This window comes from Salvelinus fontinalis, chromosome 3 (genome assembly GCF_029448725.1).
Source record: "Salvelinus fontinalis isolate EN_2023a chromosome 3, ASM2944872v1, whole genome shotgun sequence".
NCBI classification, from domain to species: Eukaryota; Metazoa; Chordata; class Actinopteri; order Salmoniformes; family Salmonidae; genus Salvelinus; species Salvelinus fontinalis.
The window spans coordinates 27823985-27845488 of NC_074667.1; the positions used below are offsets into that span (position 1 = coordinate 27823985).

The following is a 21504-nucleotide window of genomic DNA, read 5'->3' on the forward strand; positions in this document are numbered from 1 at the left end:
ACCTTGCAAAACCCAATCAACAGGGTTGGAGTCAAATGTGTGCCCCCCGTCTGTCTGAGTAGGTCTATCCGTTAAATTATCAAAAAGGGTTGCAAATAAATAACTGTTATAGATAGGCTTAACTATTCAACAATTCTCAAAAGCACCTTACCTAAATATAGATGATTGCTTGAAATTGCATCAAGGGAATCTGACTGATTACATTGGAGCATAATGCTTATAAGACATGAATGATCAGAAATTAGGCTGGGCTACTCACCTGTGCCTTCAATGGAGTCTGTAACAATTTTAAAAAGTAGAAAGATCTAGAATAGCAATTCAAAAGGCTTAATACAACAATTATACATATATACTTCAGTTCAAGTTATTTTAAATATCTCTCATTGAATCTTTAGACACACATAAGTCAAGGCATTTTTATTTTCACACATTGCATGGAAAAGACAAACATATAAGTAAAACTGTAGGCTCAATATTATCCAGGTCACTAACCCAGACTAAAAAGCACATATTACATGGACTTGGTGATCTGACCAAACTTAATCTTGTTTCATCAAGAATGGGCCTTCTAGTGCACAGTTTGGCTTTTGACCTTAAGGCTTAGTCATGGAGTGAGCCTCATCTTACATATCAACCTTCAACATCACTGTCCAGCAATTTGCAGTGTCTATAAAATCAAACTGAGATAGATCGAGTTTTTTAAGTCAAGTAATATACACTGAATGTACAAAACATTAGGAACATTTCATGCTTTTTCCATGACATAGACTGACCAGGTGAATCCAGGTGAAAGCTATGATCCCTTATTTATGTCACTTGTTAAATCAATTTCAATCAGTCTAGATGAAGGGGAGGAGACAGGTTAAAGAAGGATTTTTAAGCCTTGAGACAAGTGAGACATGGATTGTGCATGTACAGTGGCTTGCGAAAGTATTCACACCCCTTGGCATTTTTCCTATTTTGTTGCCTTACAACCTGGAATTAAAATAGATTGGGGGGATTGTATCATTTGATTTACATAACATGCCTACCACTTTGAAGATGCAAAATATTTTTTATTGTGAACAAACAAGAAATAAGACAAAAAAAACGGAAAACTTGAGCGTGCATAACTATTCACCCCCCCAAAGTCAATACTTTGTAGAGCCACCTTTTGCAGCAATTACAGCTGCAAGTCTTTTGGGGTATGTCTCTATAAGCCTGGCACATCTAGCCACTGGGATGTTTGTCCATTCTTCAAGACAAAACTGCTCCAGCTCCTTCAAGTTGGTGTCACACCCTGATCTGTTTCACCTGTCCTTGTGATTGTCTCCACCCCCTCCAGGTGTCGCTTATTTTCCCTGGTTCATTTATCTTTGTGTTTCCTGTTTCTCTGTGCCAGTTTGTCTTGTATGTTCAAGTCAAACAGCATGCTTGTCCCGTGCGCCTGCTTTTCTATTATCTTTTACCAGTCCTCCTGGTTTTGACCTTTGCCTGTTTTTCTGGACTCCATTCCTGCCTGCCTGACCAGTCTGCCTGCCCTGACCTTGAGCCTGCCTGCCATTCTGTACTGACCAGTCTGCCTGCCATTCTGTGCCATTCTGTACCTCTGGAACTCTGAACTGGTTTTGACCTTTTGCCTATCCATGACCATTTTATTGCCTACCCCTTTTGGATTGTTAATAAACAGCTTGGACTCAAACCATCTGCCTCCTGTGTCTGCATCTGGCCTTATAGTTGGATGGGTTCCGCTGGTGTACTGCAATCTTTAAGTCATACCACATATTCTCAATTGGATTGAGGCCTGGGCTTTGACTAGGCCATTCCAAGACATTTAAATGTTTCCCCTTAAACCACTCTAGTGTTGCTTTAGCAGTATGCTTAGGGTCATTGTCCTGCTGGAAGGTGAACCTCTGTCCCAGTCTCAAATCTCTGGAAGACAAACATGTTTCCCTTCAGAAGTCACATAATTAATTAAATAACGCCCACCTGTGTGCAATCTAAGTGTCACATGATCTGTCACATGCGCTCAGTATATAGACACCTGTTCTGACAGGCCCCAGAGTCTGCAACACCAAGCAAGTGGCACTATGAAGACCAAGGAGCTCTCCAAACAGGCCAGGGACAAAGTTGTGGAGAAGTACAGATCAGGGTTGGGTTATAAAATAAACTTTGAACATCCCACAGAGCACCATTAAATCCATTATTAAAACATGGAAAGAACATGGCAACACAACAAACCTGCCAAGAGCCCACCAAAACTCACAGACCAGGCAAGGAAGGCATTAAATCAGAGAGGCAACAAAGAGACCAAAGATAAACTTGAAGGAGCTGCAAAGCTCCACAGCGGAGATTGGAGTATCTGTCCATAGGACCACTTTAAGCCGTACACTCCACAGAGCTGGACTTTACGGAAGAGTGGCCAGAAAAAAATAAGCAAACACTTTTGGTGTTTGCCAAAAGGCATGTGGGAGACTCCCCAAACATATGGAAGAAGGTACTCTGGTCAGATGAGACTAAAATCTAGCTTTTTAGCCATCAAGGAAACCGCTATGTCTGGCGCAAACTCAACACATCATCACCCCGAGAACACCATCCCCACAATGAAGCATGGTGGTGGCAGCATCATGCTGTGGGGATGTTTTTCATCCGCAGGGACTGGGAAACTGGTCAGAATGGAAGGAATGATGGATGGCGCTAAATACAGGGAAATTCTTGAGGTAATTGGTTGCACCAGATCTTATTTAGGGGCTTCATAGCAAAGGGGGTGAATACATATGCACGCACCACTTTTCCGTTTTGAATTTTTATTTATTTTTTGAAACAAGTCATTTTTTCACTTCACCAATTTGGACTATTTTGTGTATGTCCATTACATGAAATCCAAATAAAAATCTATTTAAATTACAGATTGTAATGCAACAAAATAGGAAAAACGCCAAGGGGTGAAGACTTTTACAAGGCACTGTATGCCATTCAGAGGGTGATTGGACAAAATAAAATATTTAAATGCCTTTGAATGGGGATTGGTAGTAGGTGCTAGGCGCACCAGCTTGAGAGTGTGTCAAGAACTCCAACGCTGCTGGGTTTTTCACACTCAACAGTTTGCAATGTGTATCAAGAAGGGTCCACCACCCAAAGGGCATCCAGCCAACTTGACACAACTGTGGGAAGCATTGGTGTCAACATGGACCAGCATCCCAGTGGAACATTTTCAACACCTTGTGGAGTACATGCCCAGATGAATTGAGGCTGTTTTGAGGGCAAAAGGGGGTGCAACTCAATAATGTTTTGTACACTCAGTGTATATCAAGCCATTATGTATCCTTCCTGTTAACCAGTGAGGGAGTGCAAGTCTATTCTGTGGAATTGAGAGCGTCTCCTTCTCCTCGTCTCTCCTTCTCTCAACCAACTTTCCACACTGGCATCACAAAGAGCGCCTACTGCTCGTCTCTACCAACGGACCGGTCATTCATTCAACTCTGTCCAACATATGAGGCTTTTGTCTTAGCTCCGGCTCTGATGAAGACAGCAGGCAAAAACATGTTTTCATTTTAAAATCAACTTCCAGTGTCCTCCAAGATTTGCTGAATATCCTCTTCTCTTCAGCTCTGCTTCTGGATGTCCTGAAAGGCCCGTTGTCTCATCAGGTCCCAGAAGAGCATGCTAAGAACAGTGTGAGGGCACAGGCGGAAGAACACAGGGCCCATACCTTTATACAGCCCCAGAAGACCCTCTGTCCGGCACACCTTCACCAGACAGTCTGAGAAGCCCAGGTACAGACGACCCTAACAGACAGGCAAGAGAGGCAGAGAATAAAGCTGTGAGTTCAATAGCTAAAGAGAGTTACTTTATAAATCTGTGAGTTCAACAGCTAAGAGCCAGAGGTATACAATATATGGAGAAGGCAAGGTTCTGCTTAGAAACCAAAACCAGGGAATATCAGGGTGAAATAGGCAATTCCAATGATGGTAGACAAAGGAAAAGGAGATATTGAAAATAGGCTCACCCTATGACGCTCATCCACTGGCTGGTTGTAGAGGCGTGTGCTGATGACGTCAAACGGCGTCATGGTGATCGTCACGGCGACTCCACTGATACAGGCAGCTGTCAAGGCAACCAGCCAGCTGTTTGGACTGTACCACTACAAGGACACAGAGAGAGAAATCAACCAACTGTAGAGGTGAAAGACTATTCATATCTTGATCAAATCAAACTTTATTTGTCACGTGTGCCAAATACAACAGGTGTAGACCTTACTGTGAAATGCTTACTTACAAGCCCTTAACCAACAATGCAGTTCAAGAAAGAGTTAAGAAACTATTTACAAAATAAACTAAAGTAACACAATAAAATAACAATAACGAGGCTATATAAAGGGGGTACCGGTACCGGGTCAAAGTCTAGGTAATTTGTACATGTAGGTAGGGGTAAAGTGACTATGCATAGATAAACAGTAAGTAGCAGCAGTGTAAAAACAAATGGAGAGGGGGGTCAATATAAATGGTCCGGGTGACCATTTGATTAATTGTTCAGCAGTCTTCTGGCTTGGGGGCAGAAGCTGTTAAGGAGCCTTTTGGTCCTAGACTTGGCGCTCCGGTAGCGCTTGATGGATACTTGTATGAAATGTACCTTCGAAAATAGTTTTAAACACACTCAAAATCTTTCAATAGTTTTACATACACCATCCTTATCTGCTGATACCGTATGTACAGGTCATTCTGCATGTGTGACACCTGGCTTAATGCAATACACACGACAGCCTGCGAGTGTGATAGATGGTTTCTATAGTTACCTGTAGGCGTGCCACCCATTCCTTGGCGGAGCTGAAGGTGGCCAGTTGGGCGGCTGATCCCACCATCACTCGAGGCACAGCTCCGTTCACACCCCTCCACAGCCCCACCACGCCCTCCCGCCGGTAGATATTGGCGAAGGCACTCGACACACCCTGATTGAGGGAAATTCAGACGAAAAACAAAACATTTTACGAGGGAGAAAAGTTGGAAGTGTCGAGCCAGTCCACCTGAATACAGGTAGCTTTCCTCTTCACTCCATGCAGTTTGGGTTTAGGGTCAACCACTCTACAGAAACAGCATGTTGCTATATCCTATAGATGATCAAGGCAAAGCTGGACAAAGGGGGTGTTGTAGGTGCAGTTTTCCTCAACCTCAGAAAAGCCTTTGACACTGTTAACCACAATGTCCTCCTTTCCAAGCTATCCAACTTCAACATTTTGTCAAGTGCTCAAATGGATTGTGTCTTATCTGGCAGGCCAGATGCAATGTGTTTGGATTAACGGTGAACTATCCTCACCAAGGGATTGCACTGTGGGAGTGCCACAAGGATCAATCCTGAGCCCTTTGTTACTCAGCCTCTATATTAATGACCTTCGATCTGTATTCCAGAGTGTGGATATTCAAATGTACGTGGATGATACAGTTCTTTATACTCATTTCTATGCTGATGAAGTGGCAAGCAGTATCATTGTAAAAAGTAGCTGAATGGCTCAACCTCTCCTGTCTTACCCTCAATGTGGGAAAAACGGTAGCCATGTACTTCTTCACAAAACTAAACAAACAGGCTTACTCGGACATACTTATTCAAGGACAAAAAATGTAAACAGTCACCCAGTTTAAATATCTGGGCATTATACTTTGAACTTGGAAAAAACATTAAGATGTCCAGCAAAATCAGATAGTCGTTCAAATTTTCGATACATCAGGTACCAAAATGTATTTACATGCAATGATCTTCTCCCACCTGTCTTATTGTATCATCAGCTGGTCTCAAGCCAATGAAACATAACTGAAACCCCTTCGATCTCTATATAAACAAGCACTGAAGATCCTGGACAGGAAATCACGTCCTTACCATCACTGCAATATTCTCCCCAAGTACAATCTGTTCCATTTCGACAACATGGTTTTTCTCAGGTGTTTGTCTAGTTTGTAAGATTATCAACAATGTTGCACCCCCACCTCTGAAAGATCTTGGCATATTAAGCTCTGAACAAAACAGCAGAATCACCCGGACATCCACATGAGGAGTCTGTGTCATTCCTAAAAGAAAACACCTTTGGGCAGTCAGCATTCTCCACCTCCGGCATCAGGAAACAGAATTCCATCCCCTCTACTTTAAGAAACACTAGTGACTTTAAATCCTTCTCCGTGCAGGTCAAATCATGGATCAAGGCGCATCAATCCTGCACACATTGACTAATTCTTAATGCACTCAAGTCTCCTAAATTTGTTGTATTTTATGTTTCTTGTATTTCTTTTAATCTGTTATCCTACTATACTACTGTATGACTGATGTGCATTTAGCTATGTTTATGTATTCAGTTATGTTTAGTTAGGGACTGCAGACAGAAATTATCTGTGCTTAGCTAACTCTGGTGCGAACATCATATTTCACTGTCTGAAATCTTTAATTGCACATGGTCCCTTTAAAATAAACTACTGCTACTACCATATATAGTGCTTCTCGCTGTTGAATGTGAAAATGTTTTCTTATCGAAATCCCTCCCTGAAGTATGGACATTTTTTTACTATTAAGTTATCAACTCTGCGCTGACATCACTTGTGGATACTTTGCCCACAAATGGCAGGGTGTCAGGGTATTGGACAGCTTCAGCCTATGGAACACAAAGGGATATTGTGACAGCTTTACAATAGCAAACCTACATACAGTTGAAGTCGGAAGTTTACATACACTTAGGTTGGCATCATTAAAACTCGTTTTTCAACCACTCCACAAATTTCTTGTTAACAAACTATAGTTTTGGCAAGTCAGTTAGGTCATCTACTTTGTGCATGACGCAAGTAATTTTTCCAAAAATTGTTTACAGACAGATTATTTCACTTGTAATTCACTGTATCATAATTCCAGTGGGTCAGAAGTTACATACACTAAATTGACTGGGCCTTTAAACAGCTTGGAAAATTCCAGAAAATGATGTCATGGCTTCAGAAGCTTATGATAGGCTAATTGACATAATTTGAGTCAATTGGAAGTGTACCTGTGGATGTATTTCAAGGCCTACCTTCAAACTCAGTGCCTATTTGATTGACATCATGGGAAAATCAAAAGAAATCAGCCAAGACCTCAGAAAAAAGATTGTAGACCTCCACAAGTCTGGTTCATCCTTGGGAGCAATTTCCAAATGCCTGAAGGTACCATGTTCATCTGTACAAACAATAGTACACAAGTATAAACACCATGGGACCATGCAGCCATCATACCGCTCAGGGAGGAGACGCGTTCTGTCTCCTAGAGATGAACGTACTTTGGTGCAAAAAGTGCAAATCAATTCCAGAACAACAGCAAAGGACCTTATGAAGATGCTGGAGGAAACAGGTACAAAAGTATCTATATCCACAGTAAAACAAGTCCTATATCGATATAACCTGAAAGGCCGCTCAGCCACTGCTCCATAACCGCCATAAAAAAGCCAGACTACGGTTTGCAACTGCACATGGGAACAAAGATCGTACTTTTTGGAGAAATGTCCTCTGGTCTGATGAAACAAAAATAGAACTGTTTGGTCATAATGACCATTGTTATGTTTAGAGGAAAAAGGGGGATGCTTGCAAGCCGAAGAACACCATCCCATCTGTGAAGCACGGGTTGGCAGCATCATGTTGTGGGGTGCTTTGCTGCAGGAGGGCACTTCACAAAATAGATGGCATCATGAGGGAGGAAAATTATGTGGATATATTGAAGCAACATCTCAAGACATCAGTCAGGAAGTTAAAGCTTGGTCACAAATGGGTCTTCCAAATGGACAATGACCCCAAGCATACTTCCAAAGTTGTGGCAAAATGGCTTAAGCACAACAAAGTCAAGGTATTGGAGTGGCCATCACAAAGCCCTGACCTCAATCCTATAGAAAATTTGTTGGCAGAACTGAAAAGGTGTGTGCGAGCAAGGAGGCCTACAAACCTGACAGTTACACCAGCTCTGTTAGGAGGAATGGGCCAAAATTCACCCAACTTATTGTGGGAAGCTTGTGGATGGCTACTCGCAACGTTTGGCCCAAGTTAAACAATTTAAAGGCAATGCTACCAAATACTAATTGAGTGTATGTAACCTTATGACCCACTGGGAATGTGATGGAAGAAATAAAAGCTGAAATAAATCACTAAATCACTATAATCACTCTACTATTATTCCGACATTTCACATGCTTCAAATAAAGTGGTGATCCTAACTGACCTAAGACAGGGAATTTTTACTCGGATAAAATGTCAGGAATTGTGAAAAACTGAGTTTAAATGTGTTTGGCTAAGGTGTATGTAAACTTCCGACTTCAACTGTAACCTTAGATCTATATATTGGCTTTGATCTTTATTGTAAGGGCGTGAACAGTTTGCCTGATGACCAACACTGAATTATTCCGCCGGTGTTTGTTCACTACGTACTGTACTTCAGTCTGAGACTGCCAACGGGGAAGTCGTTTGTGGCGACATCAAAATGAGGGGTGTTGTACAAAACAAAGTCATCAGCGCTGGGATCATCTCTAACCAATCAGAGTATCAAAGACAATGAAGAATTTTTAAGAAGACGCTTTCTCCACAAGGGTCCTGGCTCTGGCCCAACCCATCGGTTTCTGGGACAAATCAGAACGGTTAAAATGCATTTGCGTTCTAGAAATCATCGGGGAGGTGCTCAGATCCAGACTCATAGCGGCGAAGAAGCTAACGTCCATGGGCGTGGCGTAGCGCTTGGCCGGAAGCAGGGAGTTTGGGTGGCCATGCAAATGAACAGTGTCTTGACAAATTGAGCTCAAAATGGCCACACTACATCCCTTAACAGTGTTTTAAAAAGAAATCCCTGTGCTTGTCTTTATCTTGGTGATTACAGTATCAGTCACAAAGGTCGTGTGTTATTGTTTCGTTGACACCACTCCACGCCTCTGTTTGCATGTTACTGATTGGCTGGTGGTTGTGAAACGTGTCACTAGGGTTCACACGGATATGGTTAGTTATGCTGGGGGTGGGCTGAGGAAGTAGGGGAGTGAGAGAGGGATGTGAGCCAAAATGATAGAGTGGGATTGGAAACAAAGTGACATTGATACAACATGAAGGACTGGTGTAGAGCCCGAACAACTAGAGAACACTGGGTCCAACTGTTTCACGCACATGCGCACGCACTCCTCACCTGATGGTTGTGCTGGTGACCCACTGCGATGGCCTCGACTGTCTGGGCCTGCAGATGTGTCTTCACCTGTGGAGGAAACATAAGACACTTGCTGCAAAGTATTTTATACCAGAGGCGGCTGATGGGAGGAGCTAAAGGAGGACAGGCTCATTGGAAGAGAGCTGGAATGGAATACATGGAACGGCATCAAACACATCAAACATATGGAAACCACATGTTTGACTCCGTCCCATTCATTCCATTCCAGCCATAACAGTGAGCCCGTCCTCCAATAGCTCCTCCCACCAGCCTCCGCTGTTGTATACCCATTTTACATACACACCATTGCAAAGAGAAACGTTGCATTACGCCTCCCCATAATAACAGAGGCACAACCCCATCACTAAATAGAGACACACTGTTCAGTGGGTACACCTGGTATGAGTTATGTAACATGTGCATGTTTTTTGAGCACTCTGCACACACATCCCTTCAGGATGCCCATGACCTCCATTTCACATCTCTCCTTCTCTCTCTCTGAACGACCATTATTCAGCTTACTGAGATGACACTGCCCACTGACTGGGTCTAGAAACCTGAGTTGGGCTCTCACAGTACACATGCACAGACACCCGAGTCGGACCCCTCCCTGCTTCTTCTCGCACACCGGGTGCAACCAAAAATAGCCTCCCATCTCTTTCTCTTTTAATCTCTCTCGCTCTCTCTTTACTTCATATACTGCCAAAAAGCATAGGAGGGAGTGCTGAGGAGTATTTTGGGTAGTGGTTGGAAGTAGGTACGTGCCGGGTATATTTAGTGACCCAGATTCTCACAAACATATCACCATGCAGATTATATAGTGTTTCCACGATGCTGCTGAGGTCAGATGGCGACATTGAGGTACATTGAGCAACAGATGCAGCCTAGACAACAACAGCAGCCGGAGTATATGAGAGCCACCTTGGGGTACACAAGTTATACAACTGCCTTAACTCATGGGGAAATACACAGCCACTGTAGAAGTCACTGCCCTTCGCAAAGTAGAAACACAACAGATTTGTATTTATAGTACCAACACAAACACGTCAAGTTCTCATAACAAGGAAAATGGCTGGGGCAATATTCCTACCTGCACACACAATAAATGAATGATACAAACAAACACTGTCACACTTACGGACAGATCTACACTTAATTTTTTTCTTTGGGGAGGGAAATGCATTTTTCTCTGGTTTACATTTGCTCTTCTATTCATATTGTCCCTAATGGCTTGACTTGCTTTTGATATTACTGTAATAAAGTTAAGAAACGTTTGTGAAGGTTTGGTATGGTGTGGCTATTATTAAGCATTAGCTACTGCGGGCTTATGATATGAAGGCAGTGCGCCACGGCGCTCCAACTGACTCTGACAGTTGAACTTGAGGTGAGGAAGAATGTTTCAGGCCTGCCAGAGTTACTCCTACAATCTAACAATATAACACTTATCTTTATACAAAATATTCAGATTGGAAATTTACCAATTACACTCCTTCTGTACATCTATATCTGTATAGCAGATGTAGATGTAGCCACCTGACATAAAGAAATGCATGTCAGTGTCATAGCATGCCACTGGCATTTCGCTCTCTTTCTAGGGTTAGGACTAAGTTTATCTTTCATTATTTATATATATACAGTACCAGTAAAAATTTTGGACACACCTACTCATTCCAGGCTTCCTCTTTATTTGTACTATTTTCTACATTGTAGAATAATAGTGAAGACATCAAAACTATGAAATAACACATATGGAATCATGTAGCAACCATAAAAGTGTTAAACAAATCAAAATATATTTTATATTTGAGATTCTACAAAGTAGGCACCCTTTGCCTTGATGACAGCTTTGCACACTCTTGCCATTCTCTCAACCAGCTTCATGAGGTAGTCACCTGGAATGCATTTCAATGAACAGGTGTGCCTTGTTAAAAGTTAATTTGTGGAATTTCTTTCCTTCTTAATGCGTTTGAGCCAATCAGTTGTGTTGTGACAAGGTTCTTCCTTTAAAAGTTGCGGCGTACTGCAGCACAGCCTGCGGGGTGCCGCAGCATTCTATGGCATTATTATTTAAGTGTCAGCCATTGTTGCCAGAATGACGCAATTTACCACAATCTGCCACCATCTACCACAAACGGTCGTGGCATAAGCTCATGTCTTTTAAAGGAAGAACCACAGTAGGGGTGGTATAAAAAAGATAGCCCTATTTGGTAAAAGACCAAGTCCATATTATGGCAAGAACAGCTCGAATAAACAGAGACACGACAGTCCATCATTACTTTAAGACATGAAGGTCAGTCAATCTGAAAAATGTCAAGAACTTTGAAAGTTGCTTCAAGTGCAGTTGCAAAGACCATCAAGCACTATGATGAAACTGCCAGAGTTACCTCTGCTGCAGAGGATAAGTTCATTAGAGTTACCAGCCTCAGAAATTGCAGCCCAAATAAATGCTTCAGAGTTCAAGTAACACACATGTTCAGAGGAGACTGCGTGAATCAGGCCTTCATGGTTGAATTTCTGCAAAGAAACCCCTACTAAAGGACACCAATAATAAGAAGAGACTTGCTTGAACCAAGAAACATGAATAATGGACATTAGACCGGTGGAAATCTGTCCTTTGCTCTGATGAGTTCAAATTTGAGATTTTTGTTTCCAATCGCTGTGTCTTTGTGAGACGCAGAGTAGGTGATCGGGTGATCTCCGCATGTGTGGTTCCCACCTTGAAGCATGGAGGAGGAGGTATAATGGTGTGGGGGTGCTTTGCTGTTGACATGTTCAGTGATTTATTTAGAATTCAAGGCGCACTTAACCAGCATGGCTACCACAGCATTCTGCAGCGATACGCCATCCCATCTGTTTTGGGCTCAGTGGGACTATCATTTGTTTTTCATCAGGACAATTACCCAACACACCTCCAGGCTCTGTAAGGGCTATTTGACCAGGAAGAAGAGTGATGGACTGCTGCATCAGATGACCTGGCCTCCACAATCACCCGACCTCAACTCAATTGAGATGGTTTGGGATGAGTTGAACAGTTTTTGATGACTACATGATTCCATTTGTGCTATTTCATAGTTTTGATGTCTTCACTATTATTCTACAATGTAGAAAATAGTAATACATTTTTTTTTTTAAACCTTGAATGAGTACAGTGGACACCTAAGCCTATAGGCCTATGCATGCAATACCCTGATACATTTAGTACTCAAATCTCTGAGAGCTGAACCGTGAGGTGGACAATAATTATTTTAGGAAAGTTGCCTTAAACCAATAATAAATAAGTAAACTTTTTAACCTTTATTTATCTAGGCAAGTCAGTTAAGAACAAATTCTTATTTACAATGACAGCCTAGGAACAGTGGGTTAACGGCCTTGTTCAGGGGCAGAACGACAGATTTTTACCCTGTCAGTTTGGGGATTCAATCTAGCAACCTTTTGGTTACTGTCCCAACACTCTAACCACTAGGCTACCTGCCGCCCCAAAAAAGGCTATAAAGTTTTGCACATGCAACACATCGAAACACAAGGAATAGTGTTTTTGTCATTTGTTATAGCTGTTTTTAAGGACACGTAAATGTGGCTCATTTGGCCAACATCCCTCACTTGTTGATGGTGCTGGCTGCACCAGGTTGGATCTGAATGCATATGGATGTCGGTAAAATTTCTCAAATGTCCGGTAAAGGGAAATCTTCCCTGTCATGCTGTCCGGTGCCAAATTATCCGGAAGGAAACTATGAAATGGCATATTGTTTTTAATGAAGATTTTATAATATTCACATGAAAATCTGTCACCAATTGGATGGAAACCTAGCTATAGTATAGCCACCCTAAAGACTCTAGCAATTGGCCAGTGTCACTTAGTCCAGTGTCACTTTGATTACGTTTGCACATCATGGTTCACCTGCAGCCCCAAACATCTAAAGAATAAGCTACCAGCCAAACAAGCTTGTAAGAATTGTACTTATACTCCCCTCCTCATACTCATCTGGAGGTTGAGCATTTTTTTTGTCTCTATCTATGTAATTGTATATGTATTTCTGTATATATAAATAAAAATGGTCCCCATTGGAAATAAGTCCCGACTTCTTTGTGCAATCCTGGTCACTTAAAAATCTTTGTGTCAATATGTATTTTTTTAACTGACAAATCAATCAATCCAAACTGTGCAGCAGCCAATTGATGAATGGAGAGAGACTTCTGTTACAAAATACCAAAAAAGTTGAATGACATTCAGAGATTGTCAGGCCAAGCCTTCGATACTGGGTAAGCCGACAAGGTAGGGAGGGATGTGTTGTCTGTTGGTCAAGATTGTCTACTTATTGTGGTGTTGAAAATGCAAAGCGTGATATTGAAGTGCCTGAAGTCGGTATGCTTTGTTTATTGGTTGTGTGGTGCATTTACACAGAAACCTGTTGGTGGAAAATTTGTTGCAATAATTTTATATAATTATAAATATGACATCAAAATGTTTCAAATCTGATATCCCCATAGCTGATCATTGTCTGCAGCCGGCTCTGTTTGTAGTGTAACGAAACAGGTAGGGAGAGTGAGCTCGTCTGTCGTCGGCGAACACTCAACCATATGGCCCGTAGCACTGCGTGGCATCGACTGTCCCACAAAAGCATACTGAAGTTGCAAAGTCGATATCCATGTTTATAAACACAGGGTTGCAGTTATTATTATTTTTGGTCGTAAACATTATTTTGAGTTAATTCTATAAGAGGGGAAAATATTTTTAATGTTTGGGAGGGGGGTGCATTTTTTTTCATGACACCTTGAGTTGGAACAGTGCCCCCCCCCCCCCCCCCCCCAGTAAATGTATATCTGTCCCTTATCATTACACTTCAAAAGGTATCCATGCACGGAGTGCTCAAAGAGCATTTGCTGTGAAAATTGGGGCACATACTCCAGGGTGAACACTGTTAATATTGTAAGGTCTGTACATGGCAATATGACACCCTAAGTACCCTCCATATCTCCTTACCTCATCCAAAGCTATACACTATGAGAGCGACAACAATACAACAAAGATGTATGCTACTCACCAGATAGGCAGGAGAGGCGATGAAGGCCCCCAGAGCCCCGGCCACGGCCCCTGACATCAGACTCCCTCCAGGGGCTGCAGTGACCCCCACGGTGTCACAGTAAGAGTAGAAGCCCAGCCTCACGCCGTTCATCAGACCCTGGTACATCAGCCCAGCCGAGAGCCCCTTCTGCAGCCCGCGGAGCCCGTCCGTCCTCCCCACCACCCACAGGGCCTGCAGCACCCCGCGGTAGTGCTGCCGGTAGGACCCCCGCGCCCGCAGCTCTCCCTGCAGCTGCAGCCGTGTCTTTACCACCTCCAGGGGGTTAGTGAACACACAGGCCCCGCAGCACGACAACGCTCCTAAGGCAAAGTCCAGCGGGGGCCACAGGGCCGGAGGCAGTTGAGGCGAGGGGACTGAGGTGGCCCGAGAAAAAGGGGGAACTGGGGATGTCATGGCAGCTGAATGGAGCTGAATGGAGTTGGAGCTGGGAGAGCTGAACGGAGAGTTTGTGGTGGGATCGTTCATGAGCTGGGTACCGGTCATTTCTGAAGGGTGCAGTGTCCAATGGTGCCCTTGGTGAAGAGTCTACCCAGGCTATGGAAGGGCTCCTAGGTGGGTGAGAGGGTATGGAGTGTGACGGAGTGTGGGTATGGTGCATCTGATCACGAACGCGTGGTAGGAAACCGTGGGGTCAGAACTGTGTGGCAGGCAGCCTTGTGGTTAAGAGCGTTGGGCCTGTCGAGTCGTTGAAAAATCGGTCAATGTGCCTCTGGGCAAGGCGCTTAACCCTAAGAGCGTCTGCTAAATGACTGAAATGTAAAACTGTACAGCTGACTGTACAGAGTGGTACGATAAGAATTCAGCGATTACTTCCTGCTATGCCTGATATGTCACGTGACCTGTGCTCCTGTCACAGTGCTCCTCTGACATTGGTGCACAGTGTTTCTGGGATGTTGTCCTGAGATGTCTTATGCCAGTCTCTTCATAAGTAGCTACATGTTGAGGTCCTCAATGTCCTTGAAAGCAAATCATTAGTTGTTTTTTTTCACTGAGCTAACGTGTCGAAATGTGAAATTATCACTGAGGAAGTCCAGCCAAGAGATCTAGCCCAACCCGAGAGCCAAGTACCTGCAGGATTCTGTAAAAGAATAAGGAAATCTTAGATTCTAGATTTCTGTTGCAATTCCTATGAAAAAAAAACATGTTACGAGGAGGGACTACATGTTCTGCTTTGGTTGCTTCTTTTGGTTCCATTTCTTTAGAGAATATGTAACAGGAGAGTAAGGAGGACAGCTGACACTACATTTCTTCCCAACAGAACTCAGTCACATAAGGGCCATTCCACAGTAACAGAATTGCGCTGACTCAGATTTTTCACTTAAAAATGTATGCCAAACAAAAAACATTGATTTCAAAGTTTAACAAACCATCCAACTATATGCACAATGACTAATTTTAACAATTTGCACAGAAAACTTTACAAAACACATTTACTGGAAGAACTTTGGTAAAATAACCGTACAGTCGAGCTCAGTAGAGTACAGTAAAGTATAGTTCAGTACAGTTGAGTACAGTACAATACATTAGAGTACTCAATTCTAGTGTGCTCTACTGTGTACTGCACTGAACTCTACTGTACAGTACAATAGAAGACTGTACTGAACTATACTCACATTTGTTTAAACTTTACTATACTGTACTGTGCTGTGCAGAACTGTGCTCTCCAAAATTGTGAAACATAGAATATGTTTTGATTGGTTCAGATTTGGTCTGGTCCAAATCTGAATCAATCATGGACGTCTATGTTTAAGCCAAATCAAAGACCGTACCAAAAATATAAGTTTGTAGATGTTGAAATCAAGGCCAGGGCTGACTGACCAAATTTCAACAGCTTTTCAACATCCATGGACGTCCTGTGTCGGTCAGTGCTCAGTGGGTAAGGATGTTACAAGGCAACTCACACAAGGCAAATAATTTATCCAAATATAAGTGTTGATATTAGTTGGCAGGGATCTTTACTTCAACATTATTGTGTTTTGATGTATTTCTAATACCTTTAAAGACTTTCTGGTAGATGTTTTTTAAGACTCCTTTTCCATATGTTTGACCTTAAATCAAACCCTTTGCTTATTCCTAATTTTTAGGATAGAAAATGCATTCGGAAAGTATTCAGACCCCTTCCCTTTTTCCACATGTTGTTACATTACAGCCTTATTCTAAAATGGATTAAATAAAAATGTTCCTCATCAATCTACACATAATACCCAAGCAAAAACATTTTTTTGATTTTTTCTCTCCAAATGTGTTAAAAATAAAAACAAATACTTTATTTACATACAGTAAGTATTCAGACACTTTGTTATGAGACTCGAAATTGAGCTCAGGTACATCCTGTTTCCATTGATCATCCTTAAGATGTTTCTACAACTTGATTGGAGTCCACCTGTGGTAAATTCAATTGATTGGACATGATTTGGAAAGGCACACACCTGTCTATATTAGGTCCCACAGTTGACAGTCCATGTCAGAGCAAAAACCAAGCCATGAGGTTGAAGGAATTGTCAGCAGAGCCCCGAGACAGAATTGTGTCGACTCACAGATCTGGGGAAGGGTACCAAAACATTTCTGCAGCATTGAAGGTCCTCAAGAACACAGTGGCCTCCATCATACGTAAATGGAAGTTTGGAATCACCGAGACTCTTCCTAGAGCTGGCCGCCCGGCTAAACTGAGCAATCGGGTGAGAAGGGCCTTGGTCAGGGCCTTGACCAAGAACACGATGGTCACTCTGACAGAGTTCCTCTATGGAGATGGGAGAACCTTCCAGAAGGACAACCACCTCTGCAGCACTCCACCAATCAGGCCTTTATGGTAGAGTAGCCTTGTCTTAAGTTGGTGATTTGAAGATATACCTCTAGTGGTGTGGGGGCTGTGCTTTGGCAAAGTGGGTGTAGTTATATCCTGCCTGGTTGGCCCTGTCCGGTGGTATCGTCGGACGGGGCCACATTGCCTCCCAACCCCTCCTGTCTCAGCCTCCAGTATTTGTGCTGCAGTAGTTTGTGTCGGGGGATAGGGTCAGTCTGTTATATCTGGAGTATTTCTCCTGTCTTATCCAGTGTCCTGTGTGAATTTAAGTATGCTCCCTCTAATTATCTCTCTTTTTCTCTTTCTCTCTCTCTCTCGGAGGACCATGCCTCAGGACAACCTGGCCTGATGACTCCTTGCTGTCCCCGGTCCACCTGGTCGTGCTGCTACTCCAGTTTCAACTGTTCTGCCTGCGGCTATGGAACTCTGACCTGTTCACCAGACCTGCTACCTTGTCCCGGACCTGCTGTTTTCGACTCTCTCTCTATCGCAATTGCAGTCTCTAACTCTGAATGCTCGGCTATGAAAAACCAACTGACATTTACTCCTGAGGTGCTGACCTGTTGCACCCTCTACAACCACTGTGATTATTATTATTATTTGACCCTGCTGGTCATCTATGAACTTTTGAACATCTTGGCCATGTACTGTTATAATCTCAACCCGGCACAGCCAGAAGAGGACTGGCCACCCCTCAGAGCCTGGTTCCTCTCTAGATTTCTTCCTAAGTTCCTGCCTTTCTAGGGAGTTTTTCGTAGCCACCGTGCTTCTACATCTGCATTGCTTGCTGTTTGGGGTTTTAGGCTGGGTTTCTGTATTGCACTTTGTGACATCGGCTGATGTAAAAAGGGCTTTATAAATACATTTGATTGATTGATAGAGTAGCCAGACGGAAGCAACTCCTCAGTTAAAGGCACATGACAGCCCGCTTGGAGTTTGCCAAAAGGCACCCAAAGGATCTCTCAGACCATGAGAAACATGATTCTCTGGTTTGATGAAACCAAGATTGACCTCTTTGGCCTGAATGCCAAGCGTCCCGTCTGGAGGAAACCTGGCACCACCCCTTCGGTGAAGCATGGTGGTGGTAGCATCATGCTGTGGGGATGTTTTCAGCAACAGGGACTGGGAGAGTAGTCAGGAGGATTGAGGGAAAGATGCCAAGACAACACAGGTGTGGCTTCGGGACAAGTTTCTGAATGTCTTTGAGTGGCCAAGCCAGAGCCCGGACTTGAACCCGATCGAACATCTCTGAAGAGACCTGAAAATAGCTGTGCAGCGACGCTCCCCATCCAACCTGACAGAGCTTGAGAGGATCTGCAGAGAAGAATGGGAGAAACTCACCAAATACAGGTGTGCCAAGCTTGTAGCGTCATACCCAAGAAGACTCAAGGCTGTAATCACTGCCAAAGGTGCTTCAACAGAGTACTGAGTAAAGGGTCTGAATACTTATGTAAATGTGATATTTCAGTTGTAGATATTTTTTATGCATGTGCAAAAATGTCTAAAAACCTGTTTTTGCTTTGTCATTATGCGGTATTATGTGTAAATTGATGAGGGGGAAAAAAACAACGTAACAAAATGTGGAAAAAGTCAAGGGGTCTGAATACTTTCCGAATGCACTTTATATACGCCTTAATTTAAAAAAATAGCTTTCAATTGACACCCAATTTCACCCAATTTGACATGCTTTTATGAAAGTCACATGTTGGTGCTCATGGGTCCTTTTACATGGAAATAGCCATAACACTCATAAGAACAACCACCCATGCAGTTTAATCACTTTACAACTTATACATAGACAAACACACATCAACTACTAATAAGAGCACACAGATACACATACATACTCTACAATGACAGACATAAGCAGGGATCACAAGTTACAAAACAAGAACTTTGCACCGCTGTAATCAGACTGAAGTCTGAATCCCAGAGTGACTCGGCATAATCTGCACATTCCCACAATGGTCTGAATGTCTGATAACAAATTAAACTAAACTTACTCTTGTTGTGTGTTGTGGTCTTTTCCTCTCTGATTCCCCTCCCTGCACAGCCAGACAGCATTAGTAAACATTTGTCCCCAGCAGTCCCATCCATTGTGGAAGTCTCCTCCTACTGCCTTAGGCCAGAGCCAATCAAGACTGAGGCCTGTCTGCCACCTCAACACAACCCCTACTCTGTTCCAACGGAAAGCTCTGCCCCCTGCCTTGGTCCTATGGATTGTCTCTGGGTAAAAGGTTATAGTTTTAAGAACAGAGGTGGAGTGTATAAGGGTGTAACATAAGGGGAAAAGCACTGCTTTCAAATAGGACTTGTCATGTGCTAAGGAAAAAGAGGTTAGTCTGGGATCCACAACAAAGAAAGTGACAAACTTTATGTCTGTCCCTATTAAAAAAGGCTGGTATTACCATCATATTCACAGTGGTAGGTTATTATAGTAGGTAAAAAACTGATAAGACAATTACTTCTTCATGAACAAATCACAACACTGGCCTTGAAAATTGGGGACAGCTTCAGTGGGTGTGGATACTCTTATACATGTGTTTTTCTTCAATGGATGATTAAGTAGTGATTGTAATGGAGGAAGTTAATTCCTGTACTCAAACTGTCTTTTTTTGAACGTAGCGTTTTGTTTCAAAATTACTGCCTTCGCCAAGAGCTCATACCAACGTCAGTTTTTCTTGTTTCCAATCCCCCATCCATTTGATTCTTGCTATAACCACAGGGGCCACTGGAGGCCCACATTGTCCAATTTGAGAAAGTTGCCACTACCGCACTGACTCACTAGTAAATCTCTTGAATTTCTTTTCACTATTTTTGCCTTCTCCAAATTTGAGGTACATAATGAAATGTTCAGTTGCTTTTCTTATTCATGATTTAACCTTGGAGTCCTTTATACCATTAGCACATCTGAAATAGGATTTTATCAAAAGTGTGTTAAGATCTGTGTGACAGAATTGAATCGTTATCTCTATAATACAAATGATTTGTAAATCAGAAAAAGATAATCCTGCCACAGATTCCCTTCATCAGAGGACAACTTTAATTGTAATTTTTTTTACGTAAAAAAATTTGAACATTGTTTTGAAAGTTTAAGCTTATTTACTGCATTTATATACAATAAAAAAAAAAACGTTTAAATGCCATTTGAATTACAGAAAAAAATTTGGCTGCTGTAGGTTCATTCACCTCAGTCGATCTACAAACAAAAACGAAAATATGAAAAATTATTCACACTGACACTTAGCATCAGCGATGAAATGAAAACATATTACATTTTTAGAACTGTAATGGTAGCATTTTTATGCATTTTAATGTAGGCCTATAGATAAGACAGGCCATGTGGAGATGTTCATATTGAGTTTTAAGTTCCTAACTTGATTGATATTAGTACATATTTTGTCAGGGGACCTCAAATGGGTCCCTGCCCCAAGTTTGGGAACCACTGTACTAACCTCTCCGTCTCCTCTGCATGCATAGCAGCCTGCCTCAGCCTCACTACTGTTTGTCTCAGTAAAGCAAAGTTAGAGCGTATTTTTGCACCTGCTGAGGTAGGCTCCGTTTAACCTTAGCTTCTTACTTCATCCTTCTAACTGGCTAATACTAGCCAGAGTCCTTCAAAGTTACTGCAATAGAAGTCTCTGCCGGCAGATAGCAACTTGACGGATAGTGCCTTCAGAAAGTATTCACACCCTTTGACTTTTTCCACATTCTGTTGCGTTACTGCAGTCGCCATATTGAGCTGCAGCTACAGTACTCAAGATTCCACTCGTTCGCAGAGGCAGATCAAGAATATACGCGTTCTGAGCTTTGATGAACGCTGGGAGCAATATTTCGATGTTGACTCGTAATTTATTTTAATTGTGTGCATAATATTTTCCACATGTGTTACTATACTTTTTTTTTTTTTTTTTTACCTAGGTGTCCTATGTAATTATGGCCATACTTGGCATCCCCTCTTGGAACGTACTGTAGTGAAGGGTTTAGGATCTCAACTTTAGGTTCCCCCAAACATTTGACGACCCACAATATTTGCAGTAGGTGAACTCCATCTGTGTCCTTATCTAGCAGCTAACAATCACATGCTTAGCGTGTCAATAACCTACCATTAGAACATTCCACCCGTTGTCTTGGTCCCGCATATCAGGAAATTTACTCCGGAGTCTCGACGTTCCCGTCAGTTGTGTGATGTTTACTACTGCATCAAGGTTATGCCAAGCAGGTCTTTACTGGATGTGTTTATTTATAACCGTTATTTTGTAGATGCAGCATAGCCTGTGATGGCCCAATACCAAAATACTTCCAAGACACAATGAATCAACAAATTAAAGTGAATGTAGGAACACCTAATGAAACATGAGTTTTGACAATTAGGCCTTTATTGTTTTACTATGCTTACAGTACACTGCAACACCCCCCCCCCCCACCCCCCCAAAGAACACCAATCAACATACAATAGCA

The 21504-nt window shown here is 42.5% G+C and overlaps 1 protein-coding gene across 2 annotated transcripts; it reads right to left on the reverse strand.

Moving 5' to 3' along the window:
- Positions 1-402: 402 nt before the first annotated feature.
- slc25a34 (solute carrier family 25 member 34) lies at positions 403-21278 on the reverse strand. Of its 2 annotated transcripts, none has more exons than XM_055911338.1 (6): positions 21150-21278; positions 14199-15318; positions 9139-9204; positions 4775-4927; positions 3989-4123; positions 403-3767 (listed from the first exon to the last, which is right to left on the reverse strand). In XM_055911338.1, the coding sequence occupies exons 2-6, from the start codon at positions 14721-14723 to the stop codon at positions 3585-3587; spliced, it is 1062 nt and encodes a 353-aa protein (XP_055767313.1). In that variant the 5' UTR covers positions 14724-15318; positions 21150-21278; the 3' UTR covers positions 403-3584. The 2 variants fall into 2 exon arrangements, with proteins under 2 accessions (XP_055767313.1, XP_055767308.1); XM_055911333.1 differs by lacking the exon at positions 21150-21278 and adding an exon at positions 19047-19191.
- Positions 21279-21504: the final 226 nt, after the last annotated feature.